The following is a 21,330-nucleotide window of genomic DNA, read 5'->3' as shown; positions in this document are numbered from 1 at the left end:
CAAAATGCTGGAGTAACTCAGCGGGACATGCAGCATCTCTGAAGAAGGGTCCCGAACTGAAAACAGTCACCCGTTCCTTCTCTCCAGAGATGCTGCCTGTCCCGCTGAGTTACTCCAACATTTCGTGTCAACAGATTCAAGATCTTGGGTGTGTATACCTTGGCCCAGCGCAGTAATGCAATCACAAGGAAGCTCATCAATGCCCTTTGTTCCTTGGGAGACTGAAAAAATGCTGTAGGTCACCACTCTATCAATCTTCTACAGGTATAAGATAAAGACCATGTAGACTGGTTGCATCATGGCCTGATTCAGTAACTTGAACACACAGGAAAAGAGACCGCAGAATATGGTAGATATTGCCTGGACTATCATAGAGACTGACCTCCCCATCATCTAAGGGATCAACAGATAGCTAACATCATCAATGACCCACACCATCTTGATCATGCTTTCATCTTGCTAATATCATCAGAAAGAAGGTACAGGGTCCTGCCGTGATCTCCAGTTTCAAGAACAGCTTCTCCCTAGCAACCAGATGTTTGAACACTGCACAACTTGAACCTCAATATTTACCTCAGCAACTATGACTGAATATGGACTTTGTTTTGGTTACACTGCGGACTTTTGCCTTGCACTGTTATGGCCTCATTACCAAGTATTACTGATTGTTAATTAAATGTATCATTGATTATTGTTTATTTATTTTGTGTTGTTGCATTAATGGGCTTGAAAAGCTGCAGCAAGTAAGAACTGTTCCTCTATATTGTTGTTCATTGACTCAAAAAGCAAAGCTCAAAAGGAATAAAGAATGGACCTATAAATGTTTTAAAAGGTCTGTAATTATTCTGGTTAGAATAATTAATACACATCCACCAGAAGTTCCAAGAATTTTAAAAGTAGAATTTTGATTTAAATTTGACAGGCCATACAAATTTTGCCAGCAAAGAGCCAAGTGGTAATGATCAGATGTGTAAGAAGGAACTGCAGCTGCTGGTTTAAACCGAAGATAGACACAAAAAGCTGGAGTAACTCAGTGGGACAGGCAGCATCTCTGGAGAGAAGGAATGGGTGACGTTTCGGGTCGGGACCCTTCTTCAGATTGGTTAGGGAAAAGGGAAACGGAGATATAGACGGTGATGTGGTGAGATAAAGAACAATGAATGAAAGATATGCAAAAAAGTAATGATGATAAAGGAAACAGGCCATTGTAGGCGGTTTGAAGGGGGAAATGGTATTCTCTCTCTCTATCCCTCCCCCACCCAAGTCACACTAGCTTCTCAGTTTCACCTGCACCTATTTTCTATGTTTCTCAATGGCCTGTTTACTACAGAACTTACTACAGAACATTTATGTAATAGCGTCATAAAGTACTACAGCAGATAAGCAGATCCTTCAGCCTATCACGTACAGAATTGTTTGCCCATCAACATTAATCTCATTTGCCTATATTAGGTCTGTATTTGTCTGTACATTGTCTATTCTGGTGCTTGTCCACATCTTTGTTTAGCAGAGTCATTGCATCCAATTCCATCACTTTCTCTGGCAGTGTTCCACATATCAACCACTCTCTGGATTATGAAGCCGGATACAAGATTTTTTCTCTCATATAGCCCTTTGAAACTCCTTCATCCCACCTTAAAACTATACTCTCTTGTTTTTGATATCCCTACTATAGGGTATCGTGCGTCTACCCTATCTATGCCACATAGAATTTGATATACCTCTATCAGGTAAGCCATCAGCCTCCTTTGTTCCAGGGAAAACAAACCTGACCTATCCAATCTCTCCCCACAACTAAAGTCCTTCTATCCAGGTACATTCTGGCAAATCTCCTCTGTATTCTCCCCATCACAACCACAGCATGTGGCAACCAGGACTGCATGCAATGCTGCAAGTGTGGTCTGTGTTTTGTAAAGCTGCAACATAACATCCCAACTTTTATATTCTTTGCCCTGTCTATGAAGGCAAGCGTGTCTTCTTCACCAGCCTATCTACTTGTGTTGCCACTATCTGGGAAGTAGAGACTTGAACCTCAATGTCCTTCCAGCGCCCTAGGGACCAGTTACCATCTATGTCCTTACACTATTTGGTTTGTTGTAAAGTTAGAAAACAAATGTTACCGTGTTAAGTCATGAGAGAGCATTTTGTGGTACTATTTTGCATAAACACATTGCATAAATAAATGTGTTATCAGAAATATAAGACTGGATGTTGGCAGGTTATGATCCACCCCTCTGAATAAACTGACATAGATTGTGAGCTCTTAATTAAATGTTTAAAAGAAAAGTTATGCTGTGGGATTGAAATTGCTGGTGGCTCCATTTCAGCTAACACGTGGTGTTGATAGTGCTTCGACTATCACAGTCGAAGAAGCACTTTCATTTGGCATTGTTTTGCTGGTGAAAATCCAACAGCAGAGCCAGACAGCACATGACTGTTCCAGCTGTAATGTAGGTGTAACCTGACCCACCCAAACTGAATCATATGTAGTCAAATTGTTCCATGAATTCCTTCTCATTACAAACCAAAGCTCGAAATATCAGCAGGGACAGGGCTGGGAACTAGGGCACTAAAGTCACTACAGTCAAACTAAAGGCAAGAAATACATAAAATAAAGCCTTTTTCTTTTTACTACTAAACCCGAGTTACAGACAGCATTAAATGCTTTTTTTCTTTTAGAGAAACACAAGTATAACTATCACAGGCTATTAATTCACTCGTGGAACAGAGAAGCTCAAAACAGGTGTGTGGTTCTTCAGTAATCTTTTCAGCTTTTTATAAATTAAACCCATTTCAGCCATTTTGTACGATAAGTAACTCAGAACTTGGTCCAAACTGTTTGGTAAAATGATATCTCAGATAGTATCAGGGCTCTTATTGTCTTATGATTGGTTGAATTATTAAATAAACTCAGTAAGAATCAAGAACTCCATTAAAGGAGACTGTTTACTCCAACGGCTCCTCCAGACTGATTCTGAAATGTTCTACAAATAACATTGCAACCAAAGGGAGAGGTTAACCATCAGATGATGCTTTAAAGGGGTAAAAGCCTTAGAGCAGTTATTACCCTTTTACTTTCAACATTTTATTCCCACAATCTAGCCACCTGGAACATCCCATTATGATAATACAATCAACCAACAAAGGTGGATCAATCAGGCTATGAAGTCTGTTTTGCCAATCAGGTCATGACTGAACTACGCCTTCATGCATTTACCAATATTGGTCCTGTATCCTAAAAATTGGTCATTTGATTTTATTTTTTTTCAAAATAGAGCTTGTCCAAGCTTTTGGGGGAAGAGAGAAGTAGATTTCCACTCCTCTTTGCCCAAAGCAATGTCATCTGACATTTCAACTGCCTCTTTATTTTACAGAAAAAATTATCTCTTTTAGTTAATCGTCATGTCACCAAATCAATATAATGGCCATTCAAATCAGGAAAACTCCCCAAGATATTTGCATTTCTTCAGAGACATAAAGAGTAGAAGAGAGGCAATGGTGGACACATGGAAAATGGCACTGGAGAAGTAGTAATGGTGAATAAAGAAATGGAAGATGAATTGAATACGTTCTTTGCATCAGTCTTCGCAGCAGAAGAACCAGCAACATGCCAGAAATTCAAGACAGTGGGCAAAGTTAATGGAGTTGCTGTGACTAAGAAGTGCTTGGGAAGGTGAAGGTTTCATGTATTTTGTTTGTTTCATGTATTTTTGTGTTTTTGTGTTTTTATTACTGTTGGCAGATCAATTTCCCTCTTGGGATAAATAAAGTTCTATCGTATCGTAGGTAGATAATAATAATAATACTTTATTGTCATTGTAAATACATACAACGAACTTTCAGGCGCACTGCCCGAGCGGAGCTCCAATGTATCAAATAAATATTAACGACAATGGAAACAACAAAAACGGCAAGAAAAACGTTGTCAGAATGTGCAAAATTCCACAGTATAGTGTTGTGGCAGTACAAAATATTGGCTATGGGGGCTGTGTATTCAGTGCAGAGTTCAGAGTGGTGATGGACTTGGAGTAGAAACTGTTTGTTAATCTAGTGGTGTGTGATTTGATGGACCTGGAACGCTTTCTTGAGGGCAGAAGGGCAAACAAGTGATGTGCGGGATGACATGAGTCCTTTAGTCTGCGTGATGCCTTCCGCAGGCAACGAGAGATATAGATCTTTTGCAGACCAGGCAGATGTGTGTTCGTGATCTTCTGGGCTGTATTGATGACTCTCTGCAGTCTTGTTCATGTACAAGTCTAAGTCATGTACAAGACTACATGTACCACACCCCTGGGTTATGAAGGAGGTAGCTTTAGAGTGTGGAAGCAATACTAGTGATCTTTCAAGAAGTCAGGAATGGTTCCAAAGGACTGGAAAATTGCAAATGTTACCCCACTGTTCAAGAAGGGAGCGAGGGGAAATTTTCGGCCAGTTAGCCTGACTTCAGTGGTTGGTAACATTTTAGAGTTCATTATTATGAATGGGGTTTCTGATTATTTAGAAGCAAAAGTCAGCATGGTTTTGTGAAGGGGAGATCTTGCCTAACAAAATTGTTGACATTCTTTGAGTGAATAAATAGCAGGATAGACAAAGGAGAGTCAGTAGATATAGAAACAAAGAACTGCAGATTCTGGTTTATACCAGGGAAGCTACCAGCATGGATAGAAGATTGGCTGAATAGCAAAAGGCAAAGAATAGGAATAAAGGGGGCTATTTCCCGTTGGCTGCCAGTGACTAGTGGTGTTTCACATGTGTCAATGTTGGATCTGCAAATTTTTGCATTATATATTCATGATTTGGATGATGGAATTGATGGCTTTGTGGCCAAGTCTGCGGATGATACGAAGATAGGTGGAGGAGCAGGTAGCACAGGAAGCATGGGGTCTGCGGAAGGACTTGGTTAGGTTGGAAGAGTGGGCAAATAAGTGGTAGAAGGAATGTACCATAGTGTGCACTCATGCTTATTTTTTCCGTGATTTATTTTTTCCATGATAAAAGTTCACACTTACTTAAGTCATAAGAAAGTCGACATATGGTGTTCCCACTTCTATCGCCACTAATGCGTTTCCCCAATGCATTTTCTTGTAAAAGCAAATGTCTAGTAAAACAGCTTGTTCTTCCTGGTTTGCTTAATTCTTAAATTTAATTGGCTGTCCAGTGTGCTTGGTGACATTACTGTGGCTGGAACGAGCGAACCCCCATTGTTGGCAAAGTACTAAATTAACATCAAGAGAGGAGATTGCCGAACCTTGACAAGCAGCTTTCCTTGAAATCACTGCCAATACTGGCAGCAAAGTACTGGCCATCATTTTCACAATTTCAGATTCCTTGGGCATTGACATAGAGTCATAGAGTGATACCGTGTAGAAACAGGCCCTTCGGCCCAACTTGCCCACATTGGCCAACAAAGTCACAGCTACACTAGTCACACTTGCCCGCACTTGGTCAATATCCCTCTAAATCTGTGCTATCCATGTATCTGTCTAACTGTTTCTTAAAGATGGGATAGTCCCAGCCTCAACTACCTCCTCTGGCAGCTTGTTCCATACACCCACCACCCTCTGTATGAAAAAGTTACCTCTCAGATTCCTATTAAATCTTTTCCCCTTCACCTTGAACCTATGTCCTCTGGTCCTCGATTCCTCTACTCTGGGCAAAGGACTTTATGCATCTATCCGATCTAATCCTCTCGTGATTTTATACACCTCTAAAAGATCTCCCCTCATCCTCCTGCCCTCCATGGAATAGAGACCCAGCCTACTCATCCTCTCCCTATAGCTCACACCCGCCAGTCCTGGCAACATAAATCTTTTCTGAACCCTTTCAAGTTTGGCAATATCTTTCCTATAACATGGTGCCCAGAACAGAACACAATATTCTAAATGCAGTCTCACCAACGTCTTATACAACTGCAACATGACCTCCCAACTTCTATACTCAGTAGTACTCTGAAGGCCAAAGTGCCAAAATACTTTTTGACCACCTTATCTACCTGCAACTCGACCTTCAAGGAGCCAGGCACCTGCACTCCTAGATCCCTTTGCTCTACAACACTATCCAGTGGCCTACCGTTCACTGTGTGGGTCCTGCACTTGTTTGACATCCCACACTTCTCTGTATTAAATTCCATCAACCATTCCTCTGCCCACCTGGCCAATCAATCCAGATCCTGCTGTGATCTTTCACAACCATCTTCACTATCTGCAAAACCACTCATTTTTGACATCTCGGATGACCTATCCTAGACCCAGCACGTAGATGGAATCATGAAGGAGGCACCACAACTCTGCTTTCTTGTACGTTTAAAGAGATTTAGCATGCCACCCAACAGTCTAACAGACTTGCACAGATGTACTGAGGAAAGTATCCTGCCTGGTTGCAACATGGTTGGCAAGGCAATTCCAGCCTTGTTGCAGGAAGGGATGAGGCTCCAGTGAGTGATGGACTCTGCCTGGTCCATTAGTTTAGTTTAATGTCATTTAGTTTAGACATACAGTGCGGAAACAGGCCCTTTGGCCCACCATCCATGCTGACCAGCAATCCCCAAACATTCACACTATCCTGCACACTAGGAATAATTTACAATTCTTACATGAAGCCAATTAACTTACAAACCTGTATGTCTTTTGAATGGAGCTCCCGGAGAAAACCCACATGGTCATGGGGAGAAGGTGTAAACTCCATACAGACAGCACCCATACTCAGGGTCAAATCTGGGTCTCCGATGTTATAAGGCAGCAAGCAACTCTACTGCTAATCCACCACTGCACAGCTCACTCCACCACAGAAAGCACTTACATGAGGTGGTGCCTCAATAAGTTAGCATCTAGCATCAAGAATCCTAACTATCCAGGGCACACTCTCCTTCTGCTGCCACCATCAAGTAGGAAGTACTGAAGCCCCACTACACCAGCTTCAGGTACTTCCTACAGTCATCTTGAACTGACCTGCGCAACCCTAATCCTACCTCAGCCAAGGAACACTATGAACCATCTCTTACACTTGCATTCTAATTGTGTTTTGTACTAATGTCCTGGTTTTTTGCCTAGTCTTTTTCTTTACGCTATATTACAGATTTTGTATAATTTATGTATGACTGATGTTTTTGTGTGTTGTCCGAGTCTACATCCTTACGATGCTGCGGCAAGCAAGATTTTCATATTCCCTGTATCTCACTGTATTTGTGCATACGACAATAAACTGAGTTTGAACAAAAAAAATTACTGACAATAGACTCAACTTTGCAAATTAAAAATGTAGGTGCACTCTTTTACTAACAATTGAATTGTGGTTAACATATCAGATTACAGCTATATGATCTCATTCGCTTCCACCCTTTAAAATATCTCGGTGGTATTCTGTTGTTGAGCTGCAGTACATAAGCAGAGGTCATACAGCATGGAGGCAGGCCCTTCGGCCCAATCTGCTCATGACGATCAAGATGCCCCATCTACACTAGTTCCACCTGCCTGTGTTTGGCCCATATCTCTCTAAATCTTTCCTATCATGCACCTGTTCAAATGCCTTTTAAATATTGATGTAGTACCCGCCTCAACTACCTCCTCCGGCAGCTCGTTCCATATACTCATCATCCTCCATGTAAAAAAAGTTGACAAGTAGGATTGAATAATTTGGATCACGTTATAGGAACAAATATATCACAGAGGGGGGAGCAATGGTCTCATAAAACTCCTGTCAGAGCGGAGGAGAACTAAATATCAGAGAGGAGGGACAGTGAGAGGAGCTCACAATACAATATCAGTGAGAAAGCGAGTGTGAAGACTGGTCTCGACCTGAAATGTGACCTATCCAAGTTCTCCAGAGATGCTGCCCGACCTGCTGAGTTACTCCAGCACTGTGTGTCCTTTTGTGGAACTGGCTGTTAACTCAAACTGTATGCTTAAAGATAAAATCCAAAATAATTAATTTTATTTCCAAATACTTTACAGCTAATCTACGCTTCTCACGTCGCCTGCAATTCTGGCAGATCCTAATCGTTATCGGTGACATATTTAAATACTTCGGATGATGAGGCAATATTGAAGCAACTAATAATGAAACGCTGCTTGGGTTTGATGGGTCCTGGGTTTTAACAAAAAATGCAAGAGATTTTATATCAGCTAAGGACGGCTACTACAGAGTCTGCAAAAAATAAATAGTGTTAGTTGCTACTTCTGACAATCGCAGCAAGTTTGCAGTGGTTTGTTGCGGTTTGATAAGTGCATATCGAGCACCATGAAGCGACCTTTCCGTGGCGTTGCGCAGTTGATTGAGCCCGGGGCCGCTGGCAGCATCCAGGGTGGGATGAAGCGGCTCCAACAGCGGCCCTCCTCTAACTGCGGGGCAGATGCCCTTCTGAAAGTTACAAACTTTTCGCGTCATGACAGAGAGAGAGAAAACAAAAGCCGCTTGCAGATTTGTCCTCACGATCACAACGCCGCCTGGCTGTTTTTCCCCCCTCTCTCTCATGTTGTGTATGTTGTAGAGGCGGGCAGCCTGTGGGTGCGAACACTACAGCCGCCGCCAGCCCTCGCTACACACACACCCCCCAACCCCCACCACTGTGTTTATCTCAGTCAGGGGGGACCCGCTTACCTGGCGCCTGTCGTGCAAACAAGGTCAGAAGCAGGAAAACGATGACAAATGGATCAAGGCGGCCGCTCTCTCTCCGATACATTGAGTTCCTCCTCCGTGGCTTAGATAACACGTCGAGAAGCACTGTGGGAAATTCCTCTGCCCAACAACTCCAAATATGACCATTGGCCACCAGTCATCGTCAGTATCCCTCTTCTTTGCCAAGGTTCTGCTGCTGAAGTACTCTGACATAGAATGCTGTTTAAAAAGTTGGTTGGTCACAATTTGCAGAGGATGAAGCCTTGGTATCAGACAACTGGCTTGACTTATTGTAGTATATGCAAATAAGATGTGGATAGTCCATCCTTCACCCATCTGGTGTATACGGTTTTTTTGTTGCTGAATTTTAAAAGTGTTTTTTAAATTTTGAATTACAGCAGGCAGCATGCCTTTTTTTTTAAACATAAACCCAAATTTAAGCAAAACAAAATTAAGGTCACTGCAAGTTCCTGGTGTTTGGAACGGCTGTTTTTAGAGTTCAATTTTGAGGACATTGTAATGAATAATGGAGGAATATGGCTCCACGAGGCAGCGATATGATTTAAAAATCATGTAAAAACTTGTATTGCTGTAGCAACTTTGCCATCTCATGGTCTTTTGCAGTGAAGGCAACAATTGGCTCCAAGCCAAAGAAGGATCCATTAGACCAGGTGCACAAAATCCTAGTCCAGCTTTAAAAAAATGTTATAAGGATGATGCTTATGGATACATGGTAGTATCTGAATATTCAAATAGTGTAAACAGTAACGGCAGATAGAACAGAAGAGTACGGCACAGGGACAGGTCCCTCGGCCCACAATGTCCAAGCCAAACATGACGTCAAGTCAAACTAATCTCCTCTGCAAAACAATCCATATCCCACCGTTCCCTGCATTTACGTGTGCCTTTCTAAATGCCTCCACCACCAACCCCTGGCAGCACGTTCCAGGCGACCACCACTGTGTGATGAAAGGGTTAAAGAGATACAAGAAGACACAGTGTGAGAATTACAGTGTTCTCATAGGATGCAGATTTAGAGGAGGTCACAGAAATGGGACAAGGTTGAGGAGTAATTTAAGGAGTAATTTAAACATAAGGATGAAAATGTTCACATTTGAAGTATTCATCATCTAAGAGCAAATGCATGTCAACAGGCAAAGGGAGCATAGTACCTGATCAGCATAGGTTAGTAACAGAGTTTTGGATGAACTTGTTAGTGAATGTTAGGGCCTTTATAACAAGAGGAGTTGATTATAGGAAAAAAGTGGTCCTTCTGCAGTTGTGTAGGGCCCTAGTGAGACCACACCTGGAGTATTATGTGCAGTTTTGGTCCCCTAATTTGAGGAAAGACATTCTTGCTATTGAGTGAGTGCAGCGTAGGTTTACAAGGTTAATTCCCGGGATGGCGGGACTGTCATATATATGCTGAGAGAATGGAGCAGCTGGGCTTGCATACTCTGGAGTTTAGAAGAATGAAACATATAAGATTATTAAGGGTTTGGACACGCTAGAGGCAGGAAACATGTTCCCGATGTTGGGGGAGTCCAGAACCAGGGGCCACAGTTTAAGAATAAGGAGTAAGCCATTTAGAACGGAGATGAGGAAACACCTTTTCTCACAGAGAGTTGTGAGTCTGTGGAATTCTCTGCCTCAGTGGAGGCCGGTTCTCTGGATACTTTCAAGAGAGAGCTAGATAGGGCTCTTAAAGGTAGAGGAGTCATGGGATATTGGGAGAAGGCAGGAACGGAGTACTGATTGTGGATGATCAGCCATGATCACATTGAATGGCGGTGCTGGCTCGAAGGGGTGAATGTCCTACTCCTGCACCTATTGTCTATTGTCTATTGTGTATTGAAAGATGAGAAAGCAGCATTGAGAGTATTGGAATAATTAAGGCTTATAACATGATTGTTGCAATTTTATAACAAACCCATGGTTTCTCCAGATAAACTGAGGTAGGATAAAATAAACATTATGATGGAAATGGTAACAAATGGTCTTTGTACTGTGTGTACAGGAGTGAAATTCCAACAAAGGTTGACACACAATGGAAAAATTGCAACAATCATGTTTAGTTTAGTTTAGAAATACAGCATGGAAACAGGCCTTTCAGAGTGAGTCCATGCCGACCATTGATCACCCGTTTACACTTGGACAATGTTATTCCATTCTCTCACCCACTCCCGAGACACTGGGAACAATTTACAGAGGCCAATTAACCTACAAACCTGCACGACTTTGGGATGTGGGAGGAAAGTGGAGGAAACCCATGCGTTGTACAAACTCCACACAGACACCACCCAAGGTCAGGATCGAAGCCTGGTCTCTGGCGCAGCGAGGCAGCAGCTTTCCACTGCACCATTTGCCACGCTATAAACAATTATGTTCAGCTTGAGCTGTTCCTCAAGCAGCATGCCTTTAAATATTTTAGAATAAACAACATTGATCTTTATGTGACTCCTCGTCACATTCATGCTCACAAAATTATCATCAGTTCCTTGCATGGGCCTCGTGTATTTAATAAGACTTTATTCTAACTTCACGTAACCCTGGCATTCCCTCTCTCTCTATCCCTCCCCCACCCAAGTCACACCATCTTCTTGTTTTCACCCAACAACAATGACCTGTTTCCTTTATCATCATTTCTTTTTTGCATATCTTTCATTCATTGTTCTTTATCTATATCAACATCTATATCTCCCGTTTCCCTTTCCCCTGACTAGTCTGAAGAAGAGTCTCGACCCGAAAAGTCACTCATTCCTTCTCTCCAGTGATGCTGCCTGTCCTAATGAGTTACTTCAGCTTTTTGTGTCTACTTTATTCAGCCTCTGGCTTGGTCAGAATTATCATTCGTCCATTGGCATCAGCATCAATGTTGTATCTCCAATGTGCCCATAGTTTTTCTGCAATTTCTACCTTGTGCATACATTCACCCCAAATCAGTCGAGGGATGAAGACAGTCTCTTCATTTTCAATCCACTGAAGCTTAATAAGGAATTTTCACTAAACTCTTACCTGCAGCATTTTGCATAAACCCTCTCTCCTGAGCACACCCAAACTTCTGTGTGTGCTTCCTCACCTGTGCTGATCAGTTCATCATCCTTGCTGTGCGTGTTAATGTAGATTTGTTCTTCCACTGTTATATTTTCAAACTTGTTTCCAAATTACTCCTTGGCTTTGCCACCCACTGCAATTCATAACTAATTCTGAAAATGGATGGCTCAATTAGTAGTAAAAAATGCCAAGTATCTTAACAGGAAAATGATTTATAATTTGCAAATTGCATTCCTAATGAAGAACTGCCCGAATATTTGTATTGATCAACATATTTTGTTGATTAGATAGTCCAGGTGCTACAAAAAGGAGTGACTACTTACTATATTTACTGTCTTAATCTGACAGATTGCTTTATTGGCAACTAACTAATGCTCTTTAAGTGCTCAAAGAATGATAAACTGTGTGCTTCTAGATGATCCAGGGAATGAATGTAAGACTAAAATACTTAGACAAACGAGACAGATATGTTGAACCGCTTGACTGCTTTTAATTTTATTGATTTTAGGACCTTGCAAAGCTCTTTGAAGGACCTTTTAATTGTATCTTTGATTTTTTATTCCACTTTTCTTCAGTCCAGCAAAACATATGGATCTGTCATTATTATTTTAATCCAACACAGATAGATAGATTCTGCCTAAAGCCCACAGTCATCTTAAATAAAACCCTTTCATTCTAAAATAAACACATTTTTCTTTATCTCAGGAGAATGTTATGCTCGGCAAGATTTAATTCCAAATGTTGTTCTCATTTAATTGTGTCTCAGCATTCTATTAGTGCTTATAGTGACCATGTTTTAGGTAAAAATTTCTCTGCACCCCAGGCAAACACAGGGTGGTGAATCTGTGGAATTCTTTGCCCCAGAGGAGGAGGCCAAGTCATTGTGTGTTTTTAAAGCAGAGATGGATAGGTTCTTGACTAGAAAGGGCATCAAAGGTAACAGGGAGAAGGCAGGAGAATGGTATTAAGTGGAAAAATAGATCAGCCATGATCGGATGGCAGAGTAGACTCCCTGGGCAAATGGCCTAATGTGCTCTTATGTCTTATGATCTTATTAAAAGATTAAAAATGATCTTATGAAAGTGTAAATTTATCAGTTCAAGTTTTTCTACTTTATCTTATGAATCACACATTGATATATGAACTTTTCAGTAACAGTATTATTTTTTTCATTCTTTAGAACTAAGAAATGATTGATTGCTGATATTTCTATTTGAAATTATGTTGCTACGATTATCTGTCGAGTACCAATTAAAATACTTTAGAAAACAACATTTTTCCAGTTAAGACTTTTATACATTGCTGGCTCTCTGGTTAAATATGGTGATCACTTAATAAAGGGTATGTTTGAAGATGCATCACAGTCTAAAATGTTCATTATGTGTATTTCAATTTTTTCTCATCATACAACAACTCATTTCTTGCGGTAAACTGAAATAATAGGCATACTGAGTGCCTACTGTTAAACAAAACAATAATCTTTTAAATAGTTTGAAGCAGTGGCTTGGTTTGTTTAACACATAATGTAGTTTAAAATATTTATTTCTTTGTAAATCCATTAACATTTCATTTGATTCACTGTATGTGATGGCTTCAAATTAAGAATCCTGCATAACCCCAAGCATGGACATTAACAAGTAATACTATTAAAACAATCTAGTGCATAACTCATACCTTTGCTTTGGAAACTTTTGGTGAAACACTTATCTTGGGTTTGAAATATATTTGGACATTTCCCTATATATTTTTGGTCAATTGTGTAAAAATATCACCTCCTTTAATTCGTTCAGTAATGTATTATGTTGTACCTTTCAATATTATTGCTTCACTAACTTTATTAAAGTATGACCAGCCTTGACATTACAAAAATCAATCAATAGTTTATGAAAAATGAAATTGGACTTCTTCCAAACATAATTTTATACGATTAACCCATACTGTGTAAATCCCACAAACATATGTCCACCAACAATTTTTACCCCTTCAAACAAATATCCAGAAACGCGACGTGTACAGCATTTACTGCAGTTCTTCTCAATAAAGATTTTTTTTTCCTTTATGATTGCCTGTTAAGAAGGTTAATTGGGCATATGAACAGTATCAAACTGCAATGCATGTTACCTTTATTAGGTTGTGCCAGCTGCTACTAAAGAATTAACAATGTGCTTGTCCTCCATGTTGGTGTTAAAGGGCTTGGACAGTAAATATTTGCAAAGTGCACATATTTATCATTGAAAAGCCCTTGCCATGTGTTAAATATCATCAGCAGAAGATTAACCATCCATTAGTGAGCTAACTTTAAATATATAAATTTAACCACGACTGCCAGAAATTAGCAACGTGGAATTTATTTTGAACATGGTTTTCATGCAGAAGGTGGAAATTTTGTTTGCAGGTTTAAATAAAAACTGTTTTTAAATTGGAAAAGGAATTGCAATTAATTGAAAAGGGGAATCTTAAAATCCCCCCCACCCCCTCCCCTCCCTTTAACTGTTGAAACTCCTGGAATAGACCAAAAAGGAGCAATGATAGATCTTACTACCAAGGCAGAATGTATACATCTCTGGAGGAAATTTGTATAATAATGATATTAGCATAGTCCACTCAAAAGTAAAAGAGTAAGATATAGTATACCTATGGATAAATATATGGTGATCAGTGGAGAACAGAAGGGAGGATGGAACTAATATGAGAGCTGGTGTGAATGCAATGGACCGAATTGCCTTCTATGATCCAGTAACTGAAATAAGATGTTGTAATTTATATGATATGGTTCTCTATGAGTATGGTTGTTGCTTACAGAAATGCTAATAACATTTTGAGAGAAGTAGAAACCATAAGACCCATTGGACATCACACAATAATAACATGTAGTCACTGAATACATTAAGGGCTGAGATTAATGAGATTAATGTAGGATTGACGTAAATGGATGTTTAATGGTTAATGTGATAGTGGGTGTGCTTTATGTACATGATAATGTTACTTTATTTGGCATACATTTTTTCCTGAGCATTGTTTTTGGAATTTTTAAATACAAAGGTTGGTGTGCTTTTATTTACAGAGAACAAATGATGCTTTGCAGAAAATCTTAATTCATTTAATGTACATGAATATTTGAATTAGCAGTCAAGCTAAATTGCAACGTCTCATGAAACTCACAATCTGGATAGATCAAGACTACAGGAGGGGGGTAAAGTCAGTTTGGGAGATCTCATCCTGAGAAGCATTAAGAGACAGGAAAAGGAATTAACATACAGTACCACCTCTATTCTGTAAGCATCACCATAACCAAAAGAGGGAGGGGGAAACGCAGCGTTCTCAAGTGTGAAGGAACTGATCAATCATAGAAGTTGGGAGGAAATACCAGTCTGTCTTAATTTAGTCAGTTCCAGCATTCAATAATTGGCTTCATTGTTTTTTTGTCAATGTGTGGCATTTTATTACAACAAGATTTATTTGTTTGTAGTAAGAACAGAGCAGCAGTAACTATTCCATTACTGCTGGTGGGAACACACCACAAATGTAGTAAAATGTGCACAGCATGAGCTAGGGATAAGCATTAAAAAAAAGTCAGCATTGAGTGTATTCATCCATTAGACTATATCCAAATTATTTAATTTATATGTTAATTTAATTTGAAACGGGAAAATAGATCTATAATTAATATCTGCATATCTGAGCAAAACATGGGCTAAGGTGGTCCATTCTGCTGATTGCTCTCCATAGATTCTTGCTTGCAAGCTCAAGTATCTAGATATCAGATAAAGACACACAAAATGCAGGAGTAACTCAGCGGGTCAGGCACATTCTCTGGAGAAAAGGAATAGGTGATGTTTCAGGTCGAGACCCTTCTTCAGACTGAGAGTCAGGGGTGATCAATCACAAACATCATTTGAGTACGTTGTTTTAGCCTGAACATTTCAAAAATGGCCAGCAGCTTTCCTTGCTTTATTAGGACTTTTTTATTTGAATATCACAAGAAAGATCATTGGCCACTTTTGAAAAAAAGTTCACAAAATAGTCAGATTAAATTTCTTGCTAGGATCAAATCATTTTAAAGTTATTAAAATTGTGTTTCAATTCTAATAGATTCATAAATGGGATAGTTTTTAAGACTATTTAAAAGGAATGAAATGTCTAATCAGTGGAGAAAATATTGAACATGGGGAGAAACTATAATGTTGCTTTCTTGGAAGAAGTTATAGTACTTTGCTGCTTTGAAGATCCTTTCAAGACCATTCACCCACTCGGTTCATTTTTAGGTTCAGGCACAAGGAATATAAGGTAGAACATTTCTTGTTTTATATACATTTTCACGAGACACAAAGAGTGAAGCACACTTAACAGTAAGATTTTATTTAATTCACCCCTCCTTATTACCTGATGCCACTAAAACTTATTCTCTCTCATACATCCTCATAAATTCTTCATTAATTATTTTAACCTTTGTGGGGATAATTTACACTTGCATGTTTGTAGGATATGGGAGAAATCCCAGGTGATCACAGATGGTACATGCAAACTCCAAACAGATGGCACTCGAGTTCAGGATGGAAACCATGCTCCTGGAACTATGAAGCATCAGCATTAACAGCCACACTACAATGGTATCCTATCCAGGCATAAATCAAACTCTATCCATAACTTTTGCTTCATGTTAAAATTATGGAAGTGTCTAACTAGGTAAGAGAAAGGAAAAAAACGTAATAACATACAAAATAAAATCAAGAAGTGTCCTTCTGGTACCTTGTAAGTAAATTACAAAGACTAAGGTTTGGAGGGAGAATGTAAGAAGGATAATTGCATGTTCTAATGAGAGTTCTAGACTTCAATTCCTTGTCAAATTCCAATGAAGCTATCATAAAAGTTGGAGGAACAAAAAATATGTTAGCAATCAGGACTGACAAATTGTTTTGCATGCTGGAAACAATCTGAACAATACACAGAACTGAATGTGTAAAGCAATCTCTTTTTCTGGCATTCTGTTCAGGAAAGTAATATATCAATGCCCCTTTATTTCTGATAATGATTATATCTTAATTTAATGGCAGGGAAATGCTTTGTTTCATATTACACCAGTGACCTTGATATCAGTGTAAACTGTGTCCCACCAAGTATCTTCTGGTTGGTGAGAACTGCGCAAAGTGGAAAGGAAAAATGTCACACACCTGGAAACGCAAGCAACACTTTGGTAATTGAGTGATGTTTACAAGGTATTAAGGGGACTGATGGGGTAGACAGAGTAAATCTATTTCCGCTGCTTGGAGAATCTGGGTCTAACATTTCAAGGCAGGCCTTTCAGAAGTGATTTGAGCACATTTACGTGCAAAGGACACAATTTATGAAGTCATTCCACTAATGGCAATTGATGACAGGACAATTGTAAATTTAAATATAAGATTGATATTTTTATGATAGTGATAAGTATTGTTAGGTCACAGATCATCCTTGATTTAATTCAATACCGAGGGAATGAATATGCTCTGTTCTATTGAGCTTCTAATGGTACAAAGTGATATTCCGTGTGCATCAACTGAAAACCGCAGTGAACCGTAGAAATCCTTGACTGCCTCGGCAGGACCACCAGCACAATCATAGACGAGTCGCACAGTGGCCACTCCCTCTTCTCTCCTCAGGCAAGAGGTATAGAAGTGTGAAAACGCACATGACCAGATTCACGGACAGTTTCTTCCCAGCTATTATCAGACAACTGGACCATCCCACCGCCAACTAGAGAGCAGTCCTGAGCTACTGTCTACCTCACTGGAGACCCTCGGACTATCTTTGATTGGACTGTACCGGACTTTATCTTGCACTAAACGTTATTCATGTTATGTATTTGTACACTGTGGATAGCTCGATTGTAATCATGTATTGTCTTTCTGCTGACTGATTAGCACACTACAAAAGCTTTTCACTGTACCTCGGTACACGTAACAATAAACTAAACTCAAACTAAACTCAAACACGTCAAGTTGAGCTAAAACTACTAAGAACATAATAAAGTTGAAAGGATGCTAAAAGGCTATCGTACATCCAGTTAGATTCATCTTAGATGTGGTGTAAATCCAGCTGAGCACAAACATATTTCTGTGGTTCACGCAGTCCATTCAAATTCCCCAGACACTTAAAAATTATTTGTAAATTTATAGTGATGTGAAAAGCAAACATATCTACTCCTCTAATATTAAAATATTCTCCTCAAGCTCGTCAAGCAGTGCATCATATGTGCACTTTGTACTGATTTCAAAGTTACCTGTTGGTGTGTAATGATGTCCCTACATGTCTCCAAGTTTTATTGGAGTATGCTCATTAAGCTTCCTTCCCCCCCCCTTCTTAAAGGGGCAAAGGTAAGGAGCTCTCTGGAGTTCAAATAGTCATCGATGACCCAGCATTACCTTATTTTCGTAAATTAATCTCCAGGTTTGTATCTCCCACAGTCACCTCCAGACATTCCGATTTGGCTGGATGCCCAGTTTTATGGGTGTTTCCTTTGGGATTTCAATGACAAATGGAGCATTCAAAATATAAGTCATTTCATGGAAAAATAAGATATCGCCATTTCCCTAGTTCTTATGTTTCAATATTTCTTAAGCACTTTGAAATACTTTGCTTTACTGTTAAACGACTCCCATTAGTTCTCCCAATCAGTTTGTCTGGAAATATATGACCCAAGGTGGTATCTGATCATTCAGGGAGGGAGGACATCAGATGAGAACAGGAGCGACCTGAGATATAACTTGTCCCCATGGTGAAATAAATGCCAACACTTCCTGTCTAGGCTTACGCATGAAGAATGACTGTCCCGTCAACCTTAGGCAATTATCTTAAATCTCAATCTTTCTCTTTTTTTCCACGGCCGTGAAAGAATATCTTTCAATCAAATCTGAAAACACTGAGACATTGATAGGTTTCTACACTGAGCATAGTGGCTAATACAGTGGCAGAACCGTGAGTTTTCAAAGATCATGACTTTTCATATATTTGAAGATGCAATGTGACAAAGCTCAAGATGATTGTTTGGTTACAAAATCAGGAAACTGCAGATCTGTCATCTATTGAAGTGGTTAAGACCAAGCTGAAGAGGTGTGGTAGTAGGTAACCAAAATAGTTTATTCCTGGGAATTATAGTGGCTATTGAATTTTGGTCTTGGATAGATTGATCAACTCCCTTTTTATTTGATGAATCTGTTTGAAAAGCAATTTGTACATGTAATGAATATCTAAATTATGAATATCAGTTACTGTTCTTAATAAATGGCCACAATAAAAATAAGGAAGTGAAATATCTCTCTGAAAGAATAAACCAAAGAAGGCTTGTTTTTTCCCCACAGTTAATAACCTCATGAGATTTCATTTTTGCAGAAATATGATCATGCCTTCAGTATTAAATGCCGAGGGGGGGGGGGGGTGCACACAAAGAATGTGGCAGGCAATGGTTTTGCTAGCCCTTGCTGTCTCCTCCCCTTCCTTAACCCTCTAGCTGTCCCCTCCCATCCGCCCGCCCTCGGGCTCCTCCTCCTCCTCCCCTTTTCCTTCCTTCTCCACCCCCCCCCACCCCCCATCAGTCTGAAGAAGGGTTTCGGCCCGAAATGTCGCCTATTTCCTTCGCTCCATAGATGCTGCTGCACCCGCTGAGTTTCCCCAGCAATTTTGTGTACCAATGGTTTTCTGATATTCCTTTCCCCTAAAGTTTAAGAAAGCCATCCAAGGATCATTTTAGAGAAGAAGTGAGAAGAAGTTATAAAGCTCGTCTAAAGCTTTGCAGTTGGGATTTGCCTGGAAATGTTTTTCTTTTTTAATTGGAGCTTATGCAGCAAGAATTGCTTTATTCCTTCTGCCAACAACCTCTTGTCAAATGAAGTGGCTGCCTTGGGTAGAATGTCAACAAACCACCTCCTAAATGGTAACCAATGGAGGTAGATGTAATTGAGTGGCACAGTGGTGCAGTGGTTAATGTTGTCTGGGTTTGTTTCACAAGGCAGTAAAGGTGTGGTCACCAGATTACCATTCCAATCACTCATGTGAAATCTAATTCTCTTTTGTCCTCCTTTCCTCTGTCTGGAAGAAAAGTGAGGCAGGTACAATAATTTTAACAGCCACAGGCACTTTATAGTTGGTGTCCTGAATCTGGTTATGATTGTAGAGTTTTGGTCAAGTGAATGCACACTTGTGGTCGCTCCTAAGTAAAGTTATTTAATGTAGGAAAAGCATTTCTGAAATCCCTTCTCTTGGTTATCGCTCCTACATTGGAATGGAATACTTCATTGCCACATGTGACATAGCACAGTGACATTCTTTGCTTGCATACCCAATGTACACAAATAGCAGCCACCTACAGCGCTGACGAAGTTTCAAAGTATGCCGGCTCCTCCTTTGTTCTAATAATAATAATAATGGATGGGATTTATATAGCGCCTTTCTAATACTCAAGGCGCTTTACATCGCATTATTCATTCACTCCTCAGTCACACTCGGTGGTGGTAAGCTACTTCTGTAGCCACAGCTGCCCTGGGGCAGGCTGACGGAAGCATGGCTGCCATTCTGCGCCTATGGCCCCTCCGACCACCACCAATCACTCACACACATTCACACACATTCACACACAGGCAAAGGTGGGTGAAGTGTCTTGCCCAAGGACACAACAACAGTATGCACTCCAAGTGGGATTCGAACCGGCTACCTTCCGGTTGCCAGCCGAACACTTAGCCCATTGTGCCATCTGTCGTCTCTCCTCTCCCCCCCTCCCCCTCCCCCTCCTCCACCTCCCGCACTGCGGTTCCCCCCACGCCGGGTCCTCCATTGTTCTTCCCCTCCCGGCGGTTTCCCCACACTCTCATCGACCATCGACCACAGGTCGACCCGCGACGCATTGCTGCCGCTACTTCCCTCGTGCTTTCCTTCTTCTGGCAACAGTTCCTGTTCTGGTGTCAATCAATCAATCAATCAATCAATCAATCAATCAATCAATCAATCAATCAATCAATCAATCAATCAATCAGATTTATTCATCACATACATAATAAAGTGCAGTGAAATGAATTTGTCAGCAGCGGTACAATCAAAAAGAACACACAATGCACAATAAAAATTAAACCAAACATCCACCACAGCATTCTTCACTGTGGTGGAAGGCACAAAGTACAGTCAGTCCTCCTCCATTGTTCCCCAGTGGTCGGGGCCATAAACCTCCGCAGTCGCTGCTGCGGGCGGCCAGATGCACAGGCCCTCTCGTCTGGAAGGTAAGTCCCGAATCGGTGCTTTCCTACCAGAGACCACGGCTTCAGGTGTTGTAGGCCGCAGGCCGGCGGTCGGAGCTCTTCTCCAGGGATCTCCGGTGAGGGATCCTACTCCAGATGGTAAGTCCACGCCGCGCCCATGGCGAGAAGCTTCGCAGACCACGGATTCAAGATGTTGAAGGCCGCGGGCTGGCGATCGGAGCTCTTCTCCTGCGACGGAGGCGACATGGAAAAAGTTGCCTCTCCGTGGAGGAGGCGACCGAAAGCGGTTCTTCCCTTTCTCCCCTAACCACCCCCCACACAAGACACACCAAGAGACATTAAAACACACATTTGGACACACTAAAAAAACAAAAAAAGTAGAAATGACAGACACGCTGCTGGCAGGGCAGCCGTCTCGCAGCACTCCCACCGCCCAATC

The 21,330-nt window shown here is 40.6% G+C and overlaps 1 protein-coding gene across 3 annotated transcripts in view; it reads right to left on the bottom strand.

Moving 5' to 3' along the window:
• msrb3 (methionine sulfoxide reductase B3) overlaps positions 1 to 8,737 on the bottom strand; it is a 97,354-nt gene extending 88,617 nt beyond the window's left edge. The window contains exon 1 of one of the 3 annotated variants that reach the window (XM_033038236.1): positions 8,596 to 8,737. Coding sequence is in view for 1 of the 3 variants with exons in the window: in XM_033038235.1 (XP_032894126.1) it covers positions 8,596 to 8,677 (82 nt within the window). In the remaining 2 variants the exon portion in view is untranslated. The remainder of the gene's footprint in view (positions 1 to 8,595) is intronic. The other 2 variants (XM_033038235.1, XM_033038234.1) reach the window with 2 other exon arrangements.
• Positions 8,738 to 21,330: the final 12,593 nt, after the last annotated feature.

Source organism: Amblyraja radiata, chromosome 19, assembly GCF_010909765.2.
Source record: "Amblyraja radiata isolate CabotCenter1 chromosome 19, sAmbRad1.1.pri, whole genome shotgun sequence".
Taxonomy (NCBI): Eukaryota; Metazoa; Chordata; class Chondrichthyes; order Rajiformes; family Rajidae; genus Amblyraja; species Amblyraja radiata.
The sequence above is the reverse complement of the archived record's forward strand: the minus strand, read 5'-3'. Positions and strand labels throughout refer to the sequence as shown.